Source organism: Scatophagus argus, chromosome 1 (genome assembly GCF_020382885.2).
Source record: "Scatophagus argus isolate fScaArg1 chromosome 1, fScaArg1.pri, whole genome shotgun sequence".
In the NCBI taxonomy this organism is placed as follows: domain Eukaryota; kingdom Metazoa; phylum Chordata; class Actinopteri; family Scatophagidae; genus Scatophagus; species Scatophagus argus.
The window spans coordinates 4,872,178-4,892,628 of NC_058493.1; the positions used below are offsets into that span (position 1 = coordinate 4,872,178).

The 20,451-nt window shown below is 41.2% G+C and overlaps 1 protein-coding gene across 2 annotated transcripts in view; it reads left to right on the plus strand.

The window, feature by feature from the left end:
- Positions 1–20,451, plus strand: part of cdh8 (cadherin 8) — an 84,048-nt gene that overhangs the window by 31,193 nt on the left and 32,404 nt on the right. For both annotated transcript variants that reach the window (XM_046399291.1, XM_046399370.1), the window contains exon 3: positions 1,787–2,081. In XM_046399291.1, coding sequence (XP_046255247.1) covers positions 1,787–2,081 — 295 coding nt within the window. The remainder of the gene's footprint in view (positions 1–1,786; positions 2,082–20,451) is intronic.

Here is a 20,451-nt window from a genome sequence, read left to right on the forward strand (position 1 = left end):
CAACTTTGTTCAAAGTTAAACATGACAAATTTTGACCTTGAAAAAGAGTTTGGAAGGAATGGATTAAGCAATTAATCATATTTCTATGTTATGTGTGCATATTTATGTTCATGGATGACCTCATCTGACAGTATTAGTTCCAAGTGAAGAAGTAGAGTTTCAGTGCCAAGCACACCGGGATTAAACTATTGATGAGTTGCTAAAAATAGATATGATATATGACACAATCAAAACCACCATGAAAGCTAAAGTGGTCAATTTGCACCCCTACAAAGGAAATATAGACACATTCAGTCATATATGGCACAGGCATACCACTACAGACAAGAAATCATACATAGGATAAAAACAATGACAGACCATCATTAATTTTAGCTCATTTAAAGAGTTTCTCAGTGTGCAGGATGTTGCGAGGCATTTGCGTTAATGAGCTACATCATTCATGTGAAATGATGGCACAATTAGGAAAACAAAAGTGCAAGGTGTGACAATTTAAGTGAATGTGCTTTGTCAGTGTCTGCAAACAACACCTCCGAGACAGTGTATGCATAAAAGCCAGCTTATAAAAACAGTGCGGGGGGTTTAGAGGTCGGGATTTTCACAGACAGATTTTTACCTTGCTATTCTGTACCCTAACCACGCTCCCACAGGAATCTCCATTGAAACACTGTGGCAGGAAATGAAATTAAAGCTGCTGAATACAGATGTTTTGAAGCATGCCAGGTTGTGTGTGTATGCACGGCTGTGTGTTTTTGCGAGGCATGTATATTAACAAAAAAAACCAAATGAAAAGAAGGCTGCCAGCCATGTCACAGCAGCACTGAACATTGTTGGATTGTAAATGTTCTACTCGGTGCTTCTCCCCTCCCCTCTGAAAGTCACTCACCCTGGGGATCAAGAGGCTTATGTGAAAGGTGACTTGCAGTGAAAGAAGTGCTCTTTATGTTTATGCCAATAAAAGTAAAGTTCTTTGCTTCCCTTGTGTCAAAACCCCGGTGTTTCTCTTTTTTCTCTGACCTTTCTTTGTGCACTCCAATCTCCTGCCCTTCCAATTTACCTTCCAACTTGAAACAGCACTAGGTTTTGCCTTTTCATATGTCCACAGATGTTTTAACAGACTTCTGTAGAATTGTCAGACTCATTACTTATACTCAGCCCGTGCAGTGAGTGGGAGCCAACCGCTCAGCCTTGCACATAATGCAGCTTTAGTGAACTAATGAAAGTGTAATTACAAAAATAATGAGGAACATATCGTCCAGTAACTTTGGGGCTAGTTATTTGTGGACTTGAATCATTGTGTGCACACTCTCCTCTTTAATTTTTCATGGATTCTGATACTTTTCTGTTCTTGCCATGTAATAAATGCACATTCAAAGCATTTCTTTGTTCTGTGAATTTCAGACTGTAGGGAGCAATATCCCCCACAAAGTGTGTTAGTATGATCTATTTGCAATGTATAACAAGGAACAATGTAGGCTAAGGTCCATTTCCTGTGCTACTTATAAATGTATTGTCCCCAGTGGGCCTCATTTAGCAAAGTGTAGGCTATGTTGAGCCATGTTTAGTATCCCTGCTACACTAGTTGCTGCAAAGCACAGCAACAAAAACACCAAATTACAGTCATAGTCTACACTTATCTGCATTTACACAGTGAGAACTTCTAGAATATGCTGAGCATATCAACTTGCATTCATTAAAGCCCCCAGTCTCTGTTTACACAGTGGGACCAAGCTGAGAACTCTGCTGAAGCTTTTAACTTTATCTATTATTTTTCTTTTGATTGCAGCTACACACAGATTTGGATGTGGGCGGTAAGAACATCAAGTACGTCCTAGCAGGTGAGGGTGCAGGCACCATCTTCGCCATCAATGAACTAACAGGCGACATCCACGCCATGAAGAGGCTGGACCGTGAGGAGAAGGCCGAGTACACACTAACAGCCCAGGTCGTTAATGCCGACACAGACGAGCCTTTGGAGCCGCCGTCCGAGTTCATCATCAAGGTCCAGGACATTAACGACAATCCGCCGCAGTTCATTGAAGGCCCATACCGAGCCTCAGTTCCAGAAATGTCTGCTGTTGGTGAGTCATGATAGACAGATTTCCTTTCTGTTCTCTGCCGCACACGGCAGCCTAATCACCGTGTGAGATTTCAGAGACTGCTGATCTCTAATGGGCTATTGCATAAAAATAATGAGCAAATATGAACAAGAGGAAATGAGTCTGCCTGTTTACATGCTTGCTTGCTATGAGTATCTTGGTTAATGAAAATACAAGAATGATAAATCAAATCACTAGAACTTCACCCATAGCTCAGTGCTGCAGCTGAACAATTGGCATTGGTGTCAACACACTCTTAATAGATCTGTGGAATGCTAATGTTACATACTCTCCTAAACAGCCCACTCAGAGCAAACAAAATGAAAAACGTGAGCCAAACAATGTTACACTGAACTCACCACATCAGCAAAGCAGGGGCCATCATACTAAAGCCCTCACATACAAACAGGCATCATTAGCACCTTTCAGACCTGCTACAGCAACATCAGTTTATGTAGCCATGTCACTGGCTATGATCCACATTGTGTATGTCAAGAGCCATGCTAATTTATGCCTTCTTTAATTTTTCCATGTAATAAGTCAGTTACGTGATATATAAGCTGGTGATTGTTACAATAACATATTTATGGAAACATTATAAAACTCAAAATGTAAAAGGGAAACCTAACCTTATTATGTATCAGAGGCATTACAAATTGGTCATTTGACCTGTTTTTTCATGAAGAGTCAAAAACATAAAGAGTCTGCATTTACACTCGCAAGCTGTTAGCACCACGCTGTCACTTAGCTTAAAAACAGTGACTGATGCTAAGAGCCACAGGCTACTTGTCCTCAGTCCCCCACAAACTAGCACACAAACCACTGCAAACACTTTGCATTTCATTCTGTGCTAATATATTCATATATTCACATTCTTATTCCCTCCATGCATTTGAATGACCACTGCGTGATGATCACATAATTCAAATGTCTTGCTTATGTAGGAATGACAGAGGCCTGTATGTGGCTGAGCATGCTCTTTTTGCGCTTTTTTTTTTTTTTTTGTTAGGGGAACCTAAGCACTGAGCCCAGAGCAGTGGGAGTCTTGTGGAAAATGTTTCCATCCGTAGCAGGAAGGAGATCAGAGTGTGTTTTTACTTCGTTTTGACATTGGAGGAGTTCAGCAAGGGTGCTGGGGTCTGTTGTTGGCCGGCATGCACTTGTTAACGTGTTTCCTCATTGAGCTTCCTCTTGTTACCTGTCATGAAGCTGACATAACATGCTAGGGCAGATGGTGTTAGGTATGTAATGGAATCTGTTTGGTAAATCCCATCTGTAGGTTGCAGCCTTTGCGTCAGCTCTTTGAGGTAATGACGATTTAGCTTCATCTTCTCATGATCATTGCAGCTGATTCTTATTTGCTGCTGCGACGGAAGCAAAAAGGAACAAAACAAAATGCAAAGGAATCCATGTAAACATGGAATAACAGTGAACTCTTGTAGTCTGAACTCTGTTGCTTGATTCCTGCTGCTCATTGTTTTGGATCTTAGTTGAAACACACTGTAGCTCTCAAAGGGTTTTGTCAGTGCAGTGCAGGGACAGCCATAGTGATGGGGTAGAGAGCAAAGTGGTAGTTGACAGCACTCTGTGATTTGCCAGTGGGAATAATGCATAAGAAATGGAAATCGGCGTCTCTTTGTTGATTGTTGTTCCCTTTTGTCACTACTGATTAATTAAACATTCACGAATGCTCAGTTGTTTGCTTGAAAGGATTTCCTTTCAGCGAATAGTTTTCCTCTTGTTAAGTTTTCATGGGCTGAGGCATTATGGGAAGAAGATGCTCCGGACAAACAAACAATAAGTCGTTCATCTCCTTCGCCTCATATTCATAAATCACCCGTTTCTTTGCAGTGGTGTTTCATCTTTATCGTGCTGAAATGAGAATTTGTGCAGGACTCAGTGGATTACTGAAAGTGTGCTGAGCTTTGTATAACTAATAAAGTCCACAGGAAAGGGAGTAGAGAATAAATGGATGTTGGTGAAGTCTGCAGCATATGAGCAAATCTTCACCCTGACATGAAACTGGAAAGCATTAAAATGTAATTATGGCACATGCTAAGAGATGCTGCATTATCTGGTACTGAATTCAGACAATACTGAGTGTGCTAATGTATTTCTGGTGAGGCACCTGCGTCGAATAATCAAAAATCTAATCCAGATGATAGCTGGCTGGTTCTCTTGACTATGTTATCCGCTTACAGAGGTTGTCAGTTCCACTCCAGACTTCATCAATGTCTTAGCAGCCCCTCGCTTATCAAGAGTGTATCCACACCGCATCAGTGAGACCAGGGACAAATATCAACACCCACCTTTTATCTGTCAAGGACTACAGCGAGATAGAAAACCCCCTCATTGAATGTCACCATCCCCCATAGGAAGCGGTCCCCACAGCCGGATGAGATATGTGACATGGGCCACTAAGGTCGCCATGTTTCCTGTGTGCGGAGGAGCATAGAGGTTAATGGGAAATGAAGGAGGAAGACCTTTTGTTCTTCCTTTGAAAGAGACAGTCGGATAAGATGTGCGGCTTTCTGTGACTTTTCTCTGACTTTCATTTTCCTGAATGGTTGAGAATGGAGGTGACTACCATTTTAATTGTTCAGTGGATCGTCTCCCAAAGTACAGCGCATGAATGGGAGGAAGTACAGAGCAAAGGTGGTGGCTGTGCTGCAGGAGAGACAGCCAGTCAGAACAGAGTTTGATCTCAGTGGTGTGCCCGTTGTCAGTAGCGATTTTGTGACTGCTGTGCATGAATTACAATATAGATGTCAAGAGGGGGAAAAAAGGCTGTGTTTTTAAACCTGCATTAATTAACTTTTTGGCCATCTTTACTGGCACAGTGGAACACAATATTAATGTGTTACTACTTCAAAAGAAGGAGTTCAAATTTAAAAATTAAATTCAAAATTATCATACTCATACTCACTCATATGATATAAAATTATAGAAGTGCCAGCAAAAGTGCCACTTAACTGAGTTTAATGCAAAAACTGCCCATTTTTTCAAAGGTAATTTATCAGCTGCCTCCCAGGAACCAGAGTCTAGGTGGGAGTATTACACCAAGCAGCATTAGTCAGTTATCCAGGTAACATCTACAATACCAACATGCAACAACATGTTTGAACATTTGTTAATAAACAACAGTAATTGATACTAATGTCTAACTGACACCAAATATATATAAGTTTCTTTCTTAGGCCCAAAATTGTTTACTTTCAATAGTTACCTACACAACACAACATGACAAAAAGGTAACTTAACTACTCGAGTCGTTAGGCAAATATGAACTCAGTTAAATTACCAACAAATTATTGCGTGGATGTCGCCTGTTAGTTCATTGATGGCGAAGATGGTGCCTGCACCCTCACCTGCTAGGACAAATTATTGTATTTGGTTAAAGTAGGGCTTAATTATGTACAGTTCACAACTCCACCACACTGGAATCAAGATAGTGTGCCTGTATTTCAGAAGCTAAAGAGGAAAAACAGTAAATACACGTAATTCCAGGGATACAGGGTTGTGTAGTAGTGCAGCTTTAACCACATGCGAAATTTTTTTATTGAAATAATTTTATATGTTTTACAAATTCATGGGTTTTGTAATTCCCTGATTCCCTTCTGATCTTCAGGCAAGCAAAGGACAATGTGATAAAAATTATAATTATTATCATTTATTTTATCATATTAATATTTTGTTATACTCCACCTCTCCAGAGTTTCTTATGTATATTCATAAGATCATTATGTTTCACTGTCACTTTATCGCTTATTTTTGCAAGCCTGGCCATGATGAGAACTGTAATTCATTTGCACGGATTGCACAGATCTCACAGGATTAGTAGATCCTGTTTTCCCGTTAATGGGGTCTTCGACTTTAAGGCCAATACAAGCTGACAAATTCCCCCGCATGTCTGTCGACCATATGCTGGAATTATGAGGCTCTGCTACCCTTCTGCAGTTAACAAGGGGGTTGTGATGTAGTTGGAAATTACAAAGTCTGCTTGAAGTAACGGTTCAGGTAATTAGAAGGAGGTCGCTAGACCATCCTCCCTGCGCTAAGGGGGGTGCGAATGACAATAATTGCTACACTACGAAACAAACTTGCTGAAAGTTGTTTTGCTGGATGGAACTCGTGCGAGAGATGCCCCAGGAGTGTTGGGCTGTGAGTGTGCTTCATTATCAGGGCGATTAATAAACGGGCGTGTAGACAGATGGCCCGTCTCCTCTTTGCACGGACTGTGCTCTCTGAAACCACAGCAAAATGAATACCTGTATGGAAGCACGGATCCTCGCCAAATGTGTCAAGATCTGCTAAATTGGAGAGCAGACATAAACTTGAAGTGACATTAATAGATTACCTGGAGATGATTTGCATTTTCAGAGTTATTATGAGTGTGGGTAACAGGACTAACAGGCACAGCCATCTATGTGGGGCCTTAATGATGTTTCTGATTACGCTCTCATCACCACCGGCAGCTGGGAAAATAAGTAAAGGCTTGTCATCACAGATTTGGACGATAAATGAGCAGACTTGATCAAGGGGAGACGTATGGAAATGAGCAAGAGGCAGACCTTTATCAGAGCCGATCGTCACAAGATTCCAACATACAACAGAAAGCTCCCTGTGATCTAAGATGATTTAACGCACATGCAGTTTTATAAGTGATACACAACTACATAGTTGTGCAAGAAGAATAACACTGTTAAATAGTTCTGTCATGTTTCTGTCTATCTATCTATCTATCTATCTATCTATCTATCTATCTATCTATCTATCTATCTATCTATCTATTATGTTCTCTCACTTATTTTTCTGCATGTCTTTCAGATCGATACAGGGAAAGCTGAGCTATTTTCAGAGTATTTCATGCTCCACTTGAGCCAGATGTTATATAAAAATCCCCCTCTTTGATATACCTAAAAATACGATTGTACTATGCTGATCTTACAGTAAATCTTGAACATTTCTTGGTCTTGGAAGGTTCTGAGTCTGAATGCATTAAATGCAGTTTAACTCGAATAAACCCTTGCAGTATTTCAGGGTCACAGCAACCCACATAAGTAAAAGAAGCACATTTATAGTGCATCTTTTATCTGGCATTTCTCTGCTGAGCTTGGAGTAGAGAGCTAAAAGCGAGAGTGTCTGGCGTTTGTGTCTCTCTCTTCTCTGATCCTAAACTCTGGTCTGCAGCTTGGCAGATGGGCTGAGTGGCAGGGGGCCCCTGGCCCTTTAACATAGTGGGCAGCTGGGCCAGAGCTGGGCCAGTGCTGGGCTGGGGCACATCTGATGAGCGCGCTCCTGGGCTGGGCAGGGTTGTGGCAGATCGGGACAGTGTTGATGGTAGTCGGTGGCTCACGGGCTGGGCTAGGGTAAGAGGGTGTCAGAGCAGTGAACCTGGCCAAGGCTGTGACTCTCTCAGGCCTGTCGAACTGCCAGGTGGTGCTCATGCCAGCCTGCCCTTTTCTGTGGCCATGCTAAATGGGGATAGGACAGGCCTCCAAGGCAGAAAGGATTTAACTGACATGCCGGAGTTTCTCTGTAAATAACCTGCTACTCCTATCTATCTCACCTCATTTGGCAACAGCATCTTGTGCATCTGTGTGTACGTGCGTTTTTCTGTGTATGCAGGCTTATTTGTAGGCCTGGTTTTATTCCTACATGATAATTGTCATATGTCAATACCCCACTAACTCCTTACTCTTTGTGTCTATCCATTTTTCTTCACTGATCTTTCCTTTCACTGATACAGAGTAACTGCTAATTTTGCAGCTTGTAGTTTCACACTTAGCTATTACATAGCCTCTATAAGAAAAAAGGGCCAGTCAGATATTCCCTTGCTAATGCACATGTTGTTCAGGAGTAAAAAACACGCACACATACGCACAGTCGCAGCTGCTCAATATCACATACAAATGTGTATTACTAATTCATCAAATGTTATTTATTATCCAATGTACCTCTGAATAATGTATGTAACATCATCACTCACTGGGCCAGATACAGTAATATACTGTAAGCCCTTTAGAACCTCCTGGGGCATTTGTTTTTTCTGGAGCATGCGGGCAGGCAGGCACACACTACACACGTAAATGCATGTGTGTAAATGCACATAGGCAGATTTCAAACAAGTGCACTAAACACATACCTTCTTTGTGTTAGCATAAAGTCGCTCTGCTGTCATAAAGATGCTGCTCAGGTGTAATTTTTCCCTACTCCCCTGTGTAGTCCACAGAGATGCACACTCTTTGGAACTCACTATGCTTTCGTTCTCTCATGCACACTCTTTCTTTCTCCTTCCCTGTGCTTCTCCTCCTTCCGCGCTTTTGCTCACCATCACTCTCTTTTGCTAAGCTAATGCTCTCTCTCAGCCTTCCCTTGAGGGAGAACAAAAAGTAGCCAGCTTCTAGGTAATGAAGCCCTTCAATGTGATCTGCATAAGATTACCTCCCTTGCTGGCCTGGCTGCCTTGCCCCGATGAATAGCCAAACACTCTCAATGAGACTAAGGACAAAAAGCAGCCTTTTCCTTAGCCACAGTGTCCTTTCTCAAACATTTTTTTTTTAAGCTGGGCCCATGAAGTAGCAAGGAAAGAAAACTGAAAAAATGGAACTAAATAACAAACAAAAAGTTCATGAAAGGGAAGGTAAATGAGAGAGTACTTGAATATTTGTGCATATGTGCAGGCTGTTGTGTGTCTGTATTTGTAATGATGGGGAGAAGGATGGATGCGAATAGCAGAGGCTGTCACAAATGCCACCCATTGTGTTGTTGAGTGGATGTGATTAAATGGATTTCATGCAGCAGGGTCAGCAGTGGTACAAAGGGACATGAGGGACGCGAAGGTTAAATATGAAATCTATTTGGCTGAATGCATTTTTATTATATATATATATTTGCTTTAGACTTAATACATGAAAAAACCTTTGGTCAAAAACAAACATTCTCTAATGTCTCAGGTTAATGTCGTGTTTAATTAAGTACTTGTAATGAAATTTTTCACAGCCCTGAAATTCAAGTAAGACTCATTTTTTGCTGTTACATGCTGCTGATCATTACATCAAGGTCAGTCAATCAATCGAAGAGCGAAAACAAGGACACGACGATCTCCCTTCAGCAGTACTGTAAGGGAGAAGAGGTCTTGGTGATCTCTGATCTTGGTTCAGTGTGTCAGGTGGTTTTGGAATTAATTCTAATGGCTGGTGGGGGGCTCCTGGGCTTACTGTGGCTGAGTAACTGAATTAATGAGTTTGCATTTGAAGAAGTTACTTACAAAAACAAGTCAAAGTGTTAACTGTTTTTCATACTGTCTTGACCATGGACTACAAGTTGGCATTATTACATCTAAAGCTGACACAGATAATTAATTAGTCGATTGATAGAAAATGTTACGTTCTAAACATTTCCAAGTTTCAGCTTCTCAGTCATAAGGATATGCTGCTTGTTGTTGCTTGCCTGTTTTGTTCAACCCATAGTCCAAAACACAATTAAGAGACATCACTGTGAGCTTTAGTAAATTGAAATTGGCATTTTGTCATTGAAATAAACATTTTGAACTTTTATTGACCAAATCATAAATCAATTAATAGATTATTTTACAGAATAAACAGCAAATTGATCAATAAGGAAAACAAGTGTTAGTTGCAGCACCAATTATAACCATAATTGGCTTTCTACTAGGCCAAAATGGATGGTAGAGACTTTGTTATCCTTTGTCTTTGATTTGAATCTGTGTGCTTCTGATCTGCCATTGTAAGGCAGCAATACAGACAGCCTGTGCACAATGAAGGAATAATTCCATGCTGTGCACTGGGGGAACATTTATTATGAGTACTATTCATACTGCATCAATGTATCTACGTACTTCCAGGGTAAGTCAGGGACTTCCAAGAGACAGATAAAAAATAGATTGTTGAAAATCAATGCAGAGGAGACCAAGGCAATTTTATGTCCCTAATTTGGTTCTACTTCTAAAACATACGCCTCCAATTCCCATAATGCAACTCAATAGAGTCTTTTGTTACCCACTTGCCCGGTAAATACCCTGACTTTTGATTCACACTTCCTGTGTGTAATGCAGCCTATTTGTTAAAAAATGGCTAGCAGAGAATTTTCTTACCAAACTCCTCCAGAGTCACAGAAGACATGAAACAACTGTTTTCACAGGTTCTGTAGTTCTCACCATGACTTGGAACATGTTAAGCCGTAGTCTCTCGTTCAGTAAGATTTCAGTGCAGCCCTGCTGTTAACAGAGTGCTATTGAATTGAGCTTTTGATCTGAGTAGCCTTCATTTTTCACCCCTAAAGTGAACCGGCTGTCAAAAAGTGCATCCTGTGTGTGCACCGGCCACAGCTTATAGTCATCCTTTGCTCAGTCCTTCTGATGCTGCATTGGAGCTAAGAGTGGAGGCAACTGCACTCATAAGAAGACACAGAACCAAACAGAGCTGTTGTGGCCGAGACATGATTGAATGTTTTTTATCCATTTTTAAAAATTTAAACTATTTTATGTAACCTCTGTGTGTTTGTGTGGTAAAAATAAAGCTTTTTACACTTTGCTCTTTTGGTTCCAAACCTCTCAACAACAAAAATATCAGTAACACAGATGTGGCATATCAGCACTGATCTACAGCAGCCGGCCTTTAGTGTGTGACCCTGTGACTCCCAGCAGACCTGTACAACACAGCATAGCTTGGCCTTGAGTGTGTTATTGAGTTATATGATATACAACAACTCACAGGCACAGATGTGTCCTCATGTGTTTTATCACAGTACCTCACTGCAGCACGTAGATTATTAACATGTCTTTCTCTGCTTCATAACGATGTGCAGATAAATAAAGATCATATTTTGAACACATATTTTCACACACAAAACCTTGGCTACGCTGCTGATGATGTTATGTTTCGACATGTAGATGACAAAAAAAAGTCAAAATATTTATGTGACAGAGTAGGCATAACGAACAACAGTCAATCAACAGGTGTGTAGTTGACTCTAATAAAAGTCATGTGTCATTAGAGAATTACAGAGCTTCACTGCAACCTCACCTGCCTGAGATCAGTGAAGTTTGCTGTGAACGCCGCCAGGTGCGTTCATTAAGGTACTGGATCTTACTGGAGATAGATCTGGTGAGGCTCAGCTGAGACAATCATTTTCTCACTCACTCAGTCATACATTTACTCACTAATTGCCTACTGGGCCCTTATTTTACAGATGACACACTGAGCTGGCATCATACAAGTTTTATAATGTCATGGACAACTTCTACAAAAAAGCATTTTCTTATCTTTCTTCATTGTTCAACTGACATGTACACAACAGGAGTGCTGTTACATGACAGTTTAGTTATTAATAACTGCTTTTCTTTTTCCAATGATAAGACAGAACATTATTTATGCACTGATTTTATTAGTGAATTCTTCAATATGACATTTATGAAGTTCCATTTCAGAGAATTGTGGAAATAGTCTAACTTTCCTGTGTGTGGGCCTGTGTGTGTGTGTCCTTATCAGCTGTGTTATATATCAGCCAGAAGTGACAAGGGACTGTTTGAAGTCATGCTGGTGAGTGGGAGGTCCTCTCTGCATCATCGCTATAACCAGTAAAATGAGGAGGGCTCCAGTTCACACCTCTGACTTGGCAAATGCTTACTCATATCTGCTAAGATGCCAGGACGCTTTCTCATACACATTCTTCAGTACACAGCCACGGCTCACCTATTAATTATTCAAGAAGAGAGTTGTGGATATTTAATGTTGTGTTGTAGAGCCTTTTTTTGTTCCTGTACAATTTTCCTGCTCTGCACTCATCTCTCTTTGCTCCTTTTCGCCTCCTTCCTGCTGTATCTTGCGTTGTGCGGCATGTCATTCCCACTTATGGTTTGCTTTTTTCAAAAAAAGCAAGAACTTCTGCTCTGTGGCTCTGCAGACAAAAGTCAACATTCTGTGTGTGTGTGTGTTGGAGGCTGTGCTCCTTTTTCATGCTTCAGGTGATTTTACAGTGTTGAGCAGCAAGAACAGGATAACAGGATCCCCTGTACTCTCATCCCTCCATGTCTGCATTATTAATTGTCTGAGGTACCAACCATAGCTATTTGGACCCTGCAGGCACCCAGCACTCAGTACCTAAAATTAAAAGCAGCAATTGAATCCCATTGAAAGACATAATAATACTCTTTAAAGTTACATTTTGTTCCGACAAAGGACTGGATAGACTTAATTTTAACTGCAAGGGAAACAAAGCAAAAAATGTCATTGAAACAAAGATTGCACCAAACATCACACACACACACACACACACACACACACACAGAGCATACATGTGTGGTTACGTGTGTGGGTGAGAACATACTCAAGTGGCTACAGCCGAGATTCATATGCCATACTGTGGCTGGTAGTGAGGGGGATTGGTCAATGCAACATAAAAGGGGTGGAACACATACATCAAGGTGGCAGAGATTTGAGACTAGAGAGGCCCATCCAATCACCAGCAGAGAATAAAGGGGAGAGGCATAAAAGTCCGTATGGCAAGGTCATTTGAAAAAGAAGCTGATAAGACGAAAGGATCAAATCTCCAGCACAGACAAGGCCCTCCTCTTGATGTCCATCCCCATTAACTAAAGCCCTCGCCTGGCTCGTACAGTCACGGCCACGCCTCAGCTGTCTGCTACAATGAACGGAAAGTTAAAAAATAAAAAAAAAAAAAAAAAAAAACAGGACGACTAGTCTGCCATGCTTTTACTGCTTTTTTTTTTTGTCATCAAAATTTATGGTCCCACTTGTAATTTAATTTTTGGCCTTTTTCATTTTTTTCTCATTTCTTCCTCAGGTATTCCTTTAGATGTTTTATTGTATTTTATCGCAGACTGGTACCGAATTCCGGTCTGGTTGCTGAGTGTGTTCCTGTCTGGCTGTCCATCATGCAGGCGGCCGACTTGTGGCATCACACAGCTTTCTGGCTGTTTGTGTATTGGAGCATTGGCAGCTGTATGGCTCTCAACACTGCAGTATGGATTTAGTCAGTTTGTGGTTTTTACAACAGTCACAGTCTGGTGTCCACACACACACACAGACACACACACACACACACACACACACATAAAGTCACTGGCACAAACACACATGCAGTCAATCCTACAGCAGGTTTACTATGTCACACTGGGGGCTGCTGTGTAATTGGGTGAATCTGCTCTCCAGCACGCTACAGAGATAGCCCTTTAAAATTTCACTTCACTTCTGGGAGTGTAAACAAACCTTGGGATTACTAGGAGTGTAAATCCACATTCCACCATTTCTGTCGCTCTCCTCTGTCATTTATTTTCCTCTTTTTCTCTGCCGGCCACCTTCTTTGAGAGTTTTGGCTTACTTTAGGTGTTTGCTCAGTATTTGGAGTATGTTTGTGCATCTTGTCTGTGCCCCTGTGTTGTATGACTGTCGGCATGTTAACAAGTGCATGAATGTGCATCTGTCTCCATTGAAGACATGCGTGCCTGTGTGACAGCGGCCGTTGGTAGGAGCGCACTGTAAGTGTGTATTTTAGCATGTCTGTCGTGCGGACGCTTTATGTGGCAGGCATGCGGCTTTCTGTCTGTGTGTTCTCTGTGATGGATTGCTTGTCAGACGACGGCATAGCACCGCTCTCGCCGGCTGACGAAGACATTAAGTCACCAGTCACGTAGTGTGTTTCGACATTCCTCTGGGAAAACACTTTAACCCTTTTCCCGCCAGGACCGCTGTCAGATGACAGAGTGCATTACTTAGAAGGTGCTAGGTGCTAAAACAAACGACGCAGCCGGATTCAGTGGAGTTCAGTGTCTTAATGCAGTTGTGTGGGAGGTGGAGAACCTCTGTCACTCATTGCCTTCAGATGGGCCATTTTGTGAGGTTATGGGCAATAGATTGTGAGCTCCACTGTCAAAGAGTGACTTCAGGTTGTTATTTATTTATTTATTTTTATTTTACCTCTGCAGGCTGTAAGAACAGAAAACATGAAATTGACTGAGAACATCTTGCATTGCAGCAGCCTGGGGGAGGCATGCTGTGAGAGGGATGGCAACACTTCTTTCCAACTCTGTCCTTTGTTTTTAATGCAACATCATCCTCAATGCTGGTGCTGCCCTCAGAATATGAAAATAGCACATTTTGAGGGAATATGAATGTTCATACTGGCAGTGAAAAAAAAATTGCTTTTCCTGTTAAAAATGGTTTTAAAACATTCCTGATTCAATTTAATCTTTTGTAAATTTAAATGAAAGAGTTTGGTCTAGACCTGCTCTAATTGGAAAGTGTCATGTTCCATTCCAATTCAGTTCAATTCAGTTCAGTTTACAAGTCAAAGTATTACCTGTTATAAATCTAATTTTCGATTTTTGGTTTACTGAAGGTTTGTTTTTTTGAAGTTTAAATTCTGTCCTTTTCTGATGCCTTATTTTTAAATTCAGTCCCATATTTACACATGTACTTGGGTTGTGTTATTTTATCTTTTTTCATTGTTCGTGGTCCAGTGTTTAACATTATCACACCAGCACTAAATGTGTCTGTCTGTAAAAAACAATCAAAGCTGTAATCTTGGGGGGAAACGCCTAAGTTACTAGTGATGCTCAGACTGATCAATAACCCACAGCCTGGGTGGCTTGAAACACTGAAGGAACACTGAAGGAACACTGAAGGAACACTGAAGGAACACTGAAGGCAACAGTCCACCTTCTCCTCTCCTCTCTCTGTCGTTCTCTCTGTCTCTCACACACACATTGTTTTTCGGTGAGGGACAGAGAGATTGAGACAAAGCGCATGTCTTCAGTGAAGGGTTACTTGTTTTGCTGCTGTTCGACAATAAAGAACACTGTTTGGAACAGTTTGTATTTTATCTGGCCTACAACTGAGCTCAAAAAGATAAAAAGAGAAAGAAAACACTCCACTGGCTGCTCCCAGCAGCGGAATCATCACCTTTTCTTGTCTCAGTCCTGGTGATACAGATTTAATGCACAAAGCTGACAGTTTGTAGTTAGGGTCAGGTTTGGATGGTTGATTAGCACATTTAGTTGGGGTCAGGTGGTGAGGATTGGGTATGAGGGCAGGTGAATGCGGACATTAAAACCATCCTCCTCTGTGGTTCACAATGAGTTATTACTTACTACATGCACAACACTAAAAACAGTTAATCGGCTTCATCGGGTTGTGTGGGTGTGGTTTGATCACAGTTAATTAACAGTGGCCTGTCCACCAACAGCCATCAGGATTATATGCAAATATAACAGCCATCAGGATTATATGCAAATATTGATGATTTTGTGCTCAGAGGAGCCCAAAACTCATACTAGGAAGCCAAAAAATAATCACAAGCTCTTTGAAAATGTGGCAAAGTGTTGATTTCCAGTAATTTGGTGATGTCGCTGCCCTGTCTTTAATTGGCAAGGCAAGGCTTCTCATCTGCACGGGGTTGTTTTGTGTCTTGTGAAGTTTTCTGATATATCTTTTGTTGTTTTTCTCCGTCGTGTCGTGGCCTGATGGTTTGCAGGAGGATTTGATACTGAGGGCATTTGCAGCTAATTTGCTGTGAGAAGTTTGAACTTGACAGACCAGCAGGCGCACTGCACACTGTTGAACAACTAAAACAGGAAGTTTAAGTGAGCACAACATGGATATCGGACCATTTGTCCTAATTGCCCTCTTGTTATATATTTCTGTCTATTTGGGGAGTTTTATTATTTCACTCTACTTGTATCCATGGTGTACAGTAGCCCTGAATTCATAGAGAAACATATAAACAAACACACACACAGTGAGTTGTCTACTGTTGGCCACTGAGCAGCTCAGCTGGAACAGGATTGGGCTACACACCTCGTTAAGGGCATTTTGTCAACAGTGTATACATAAGTAATTCATTTCTCATATGAAGTAATAACTTTGATCTCTGGTTTAGCACTCTCAAGACCTTGTGCTGATTTAGTGCGGCAAAAACACTAACCACTAGTTCATTTCCCACCACAGTTTTGCATTTTGCTGAAACTTGTTTTTTTTTCCTCTTTTCTTCCTTTTTTTATTGAGGAGGCATAATTCACATTAAACACCCCTGCCCCTGTGGCATAGTTCTCAAATTAAGCAACATTTTGTTCATTTACCCACAATAAAGTTGTTCATTAGACAATACATTTTGCCTTATTCTTTGTTACTACCTTGCCATTGTAAATGCCTTGGGAGCAATTAAACATGTGAAGTGCCCAATTTTCCGTCCTCGACTTCCTGTCCTGAACTCTATCTGCATGTCGCACACATTTCCTATGAACTAATTAAAGTGAATCAATGACACAACCCTTTAAAATGGCGGCATATGTCACGGCCATCAGTGGGGAACAAAGGACCCTCTTAATTATTTTGTTCCTGCCGTTCCTGTAAATGGCTTGTCAAGGTGGCAGACTGCAGTAGCCAACTCCTTGAAATGGGGCTGTCATGTACACACACTGATACGTATTGTACACACACAGAGATACACACACGGATACACATACACACACAAACACTATCCCCTGTTTTTCTGTGATATCTCCCTCTCTGTCTTATAGAAGACTAGTAATTGTACTACAACAATGACAATGTAAGTGCTTAAGTGTGACGGTCCCCTTACTCTTCAAAAGTGCAGCATCCCTTATCCATCATTGGCTCTGGGGAACAATTTCTTGGATGCTGACAACCATATCTTATCTTCAAGATATATATATATATATATATATATATATATTTTTTTTTTTCCTTTTGTAAGCCCTCCTCTGGCCCATGTTGCATTTGGGCCAGTCTAATGTTGAAGTGTTGAAGTATGTTAAGTATGCTGGATCCTCAAATAAACACATATTTCTCGATCTTTCTGGCTTCAGCAGGGTATTCCTCATTCATTTGCCCTTTTGCTCCACTACACTTTGCGGCCCTGCTGAAACATGCAGTTTACCATGAGTATACATTAGTCCTCTTATAAAGACTGATGAGCTAGGGGAGAGCATTCTTTTTTCCTGCCTTGCAATTATTTGCTGTGCTTCCCTGCAATCTGAAATACTTACGTCTGCCTGATATAAATAAAAAAACATAGAGGAGCTAAGGGACAGCCACCACGTATAGTCACATCCCGGGTTGTAGTTCATGTGTATGTTTTGGTGGAAATGGTGACAAATGAAAGGATGGCTGGTTTGAGGCTGCATTGGCAAATGACAAAAAGTTCACACATGCCAGTTGTTTATGAGCATGCTTATTTGTTTAGGGTTTCCCTTAATGCCCATCTGCAATGTTGCCATAAAAGCCCATCTGCAGCCCAGGAATCTAAAACTGGCTTTGACTACTGTAGGAAAATCAACTGGCGGTGTTCCAAGTATGTCATCTTCTCCTCCGAGAGAATAGACGGACGGGGATGGATGGATGAAAGGATGCCTCGACACGCTTGTTTTCTCCACCTCGTTACAACCGTTTCTGTGTTATCAAGGCCTTTTTGGCCTGTCACACTACAGCGCAGTGCTACACTTTGTATTTGACAATACTCTTGCCTCACAGCGCTAATCGCCTCTTAATTCTTGCATTATTCCCCACCCGTGTGCATGCATTTCAATCAAATAGGTGGTACTGTCCAAAAATAGTGCTGGTGGCACTGCCTGGAGAGATGGGCTGTCAGTCTCTCTGTCTGATCATGAGCTATTATCCTCTCTGCCCGCAGACAAGAGGGAGAGTTACACCAGTGTCTATGTGATCGTGATCAATACATAATCACTTTCCTGTCACCACAATGGTGCTATCAGGGGACAGTCCAAGCCTGCAGACCAGCCATTTTAGAAAAAGGGTTTGGCACGCCATCTTTCTGACCTAGAAAAACAGGGGTGTGTGGGGGGGGTTGGCATTGGCTAAGTGAAGGCTGGACCTATTTAAACAGTCATTGCCTTGGGATGCATTATTTTCACTTTGTTTGGATTCATTACATTACTTTACAAGAAAAGAGACAATAACAAGAACAGAAAAATATTAATCCAGCTCTTATTTAAGGTTAATTCCGCCACAGTGTCACCTCCCTCCTTGTCTCATCCAGATGCAGAAGTTCAGGCGGAGATGGGGGTTGAGTCACAGGCAGGATCTTCAACTGCTAGACCAGACTTTGCATCTCGTGTGAAACCAAATGTCTACAATGTTTTTCCTAAACATAACCAAGTAGTTTTTGCACCTAAGCTTAACCACAGTGGCTTTGTGGAGGGAAGGATTTGCACATCACACACCAATGCTAAAGAGTAACTTGTGCGTTTGCATGAATTGCAGAGGGGTATGACAAAGTGAAGTTGACAACATGGGATAGAAACATAGTGAAATATTTACTGACCAACAAACTGCCTGACTACTGTTCTAAGGAGGCCGGTGACAGTTAACGTGCAGTTAACATCATTTGCTGAACAGTTATCTAAATGACAAATCAGTGCATTATGAGTGCATGGAACACTACAGTATGATGCCAGTTAGAGGCTTGGCATTCTTTTTGGCAGCTCAGGCAGCTTTTTAAAACATAATTTTGAAATGTTTTGTGTAGGGCCATGGAAGCATCACAGAATTTTGACTAATAAATGGACATCTAGAGGTTAGAGTTAGAGTATGTGAGAAAACAAGATATGTGAACAAAAGCATAAATGTCACATTAGACACAAATGTGACAACAAGTGCACTAAGGTCTCGTACGTGTTTGGTATCAAGCTATTGTAGATTGTCTGTAACTGAAATGGTACCTGGACTGTCACATGACTTCTTAGGAGTAAACAAAAAAAAAAAAAAAGTTGACTTTGAGCCCAGAGCTGGTGTTGAACGAGGAGCTGCACACATTCAAAATGCCTACTTAAATGGTGTGGTGTGTTCCTGAAAAACAACTCCTTTTTAATATCTAATATTTGCTATGTGCAAACCTTCATGTTCCAATAAACCACAAGGAATTCAGTGTTTTTATGCGCACTACTGCCCCTTTGCCCCTCTTTCTACTTATCCCTGTGACTCTCTCTCTTTCTTTCGACCCCTGCAGTGTAAAGCCAGTCAGACATAAACAGTATTGTTTTACCCGAGTAGGGCTCACAGCAGGGCACTGTTAGCCCCTTGCCTCATGCAGCCCACAGCTCTCCCCATGCCTCAGTGATATCCCTTCTCTATGGCTCAGTGCCTGCATACATATGAATGCCCCCTGTCTTCTACCCTTCACGCTTCTGAGCTGGTCCAACGTGAGCAGAGCTGAGATGTTACACAGCTGCCATGCTTGTTGCATTGAGGGATATGGACGACAAGTCTAGCATTCCAGCAATAGTAAATGAAATCTAATGGCACATTTTTTTGAGTGATTATAGGTATGATGGCACTTGAGCTGAGAGTGTTTCCCTGTGGTGCTGTTTGCTGACTTGTACGAAGCGTGCTGAGGGTGAATTCTGGGCAATGGTGGGAGGAAGCAGCTTGTGTTCTTGTTAGATCAACTGGAAAATAGAACCTCTGTGCATGTGAACATTATAATGAAGACTTTGTAATAGTTTTGTTCAGTGTAGTGTTTTGCACATTGGGGTATATCTCCTAAATTTGGTTGCATCTTTGTATATTATTCATGAATTCATTTAATTAATTTATTTTGTGTAGTTCTTTTACATTTTATTTCATCAAGTTTTCCAGGACACTTAATTGCAGGGCAGCCTGTCACACATGGTTTTCAAATTGTGTTAATTTGACAAAAAACAACAACAAAAAAAAACACATTATTTTCAATTCTGAGCAGAATTTTTTTAAATCTGTGAAATACCTCCATTGGTAGATAAAGCTGTAGACAAGTGTACTATGTTCACATCCCTTGTGTTACCCTGCAGCGCAGTTTGCAGCATCTCGTGATGACTCAAAACTACATCTTTATGACTTTCCACTGTTTGATTATCCTTGCAATACTTCTAAGGAAATAAGCAGATATAGAGATGAAGCTGTGTAGTGAGATAATGTGTTACAGAAATAAGCTGCAATGTCCTTCTGCAGCCATTGTGTGTCACATTGGGCTGCATTCCCCAATTTATCCTCTCTCTGGTTCAAGGAAGATTCCTATTGATTTCCTATCCCTTGGCCAGTGTGCGGAGTAAATAGGAAGTGTGTGCCCTATTATTTCTGTTGGTTGATAAAACAGGAGGCTCGACCCCCATGTCTTTATTCTAGAAACCACAGGCCCTTCAAACACAAAAACAGCAGCTGTAATTTTGAAGTAAATGCCCCATATATAGCAATGGTGGCCTCCAAAAATGATGTGTGTTTAAATTATTGGTGTGGTATTAAATCCTGTGAACTTCACAATGTGATTAATGAGATTACATTTAGCGTGGGAAAAC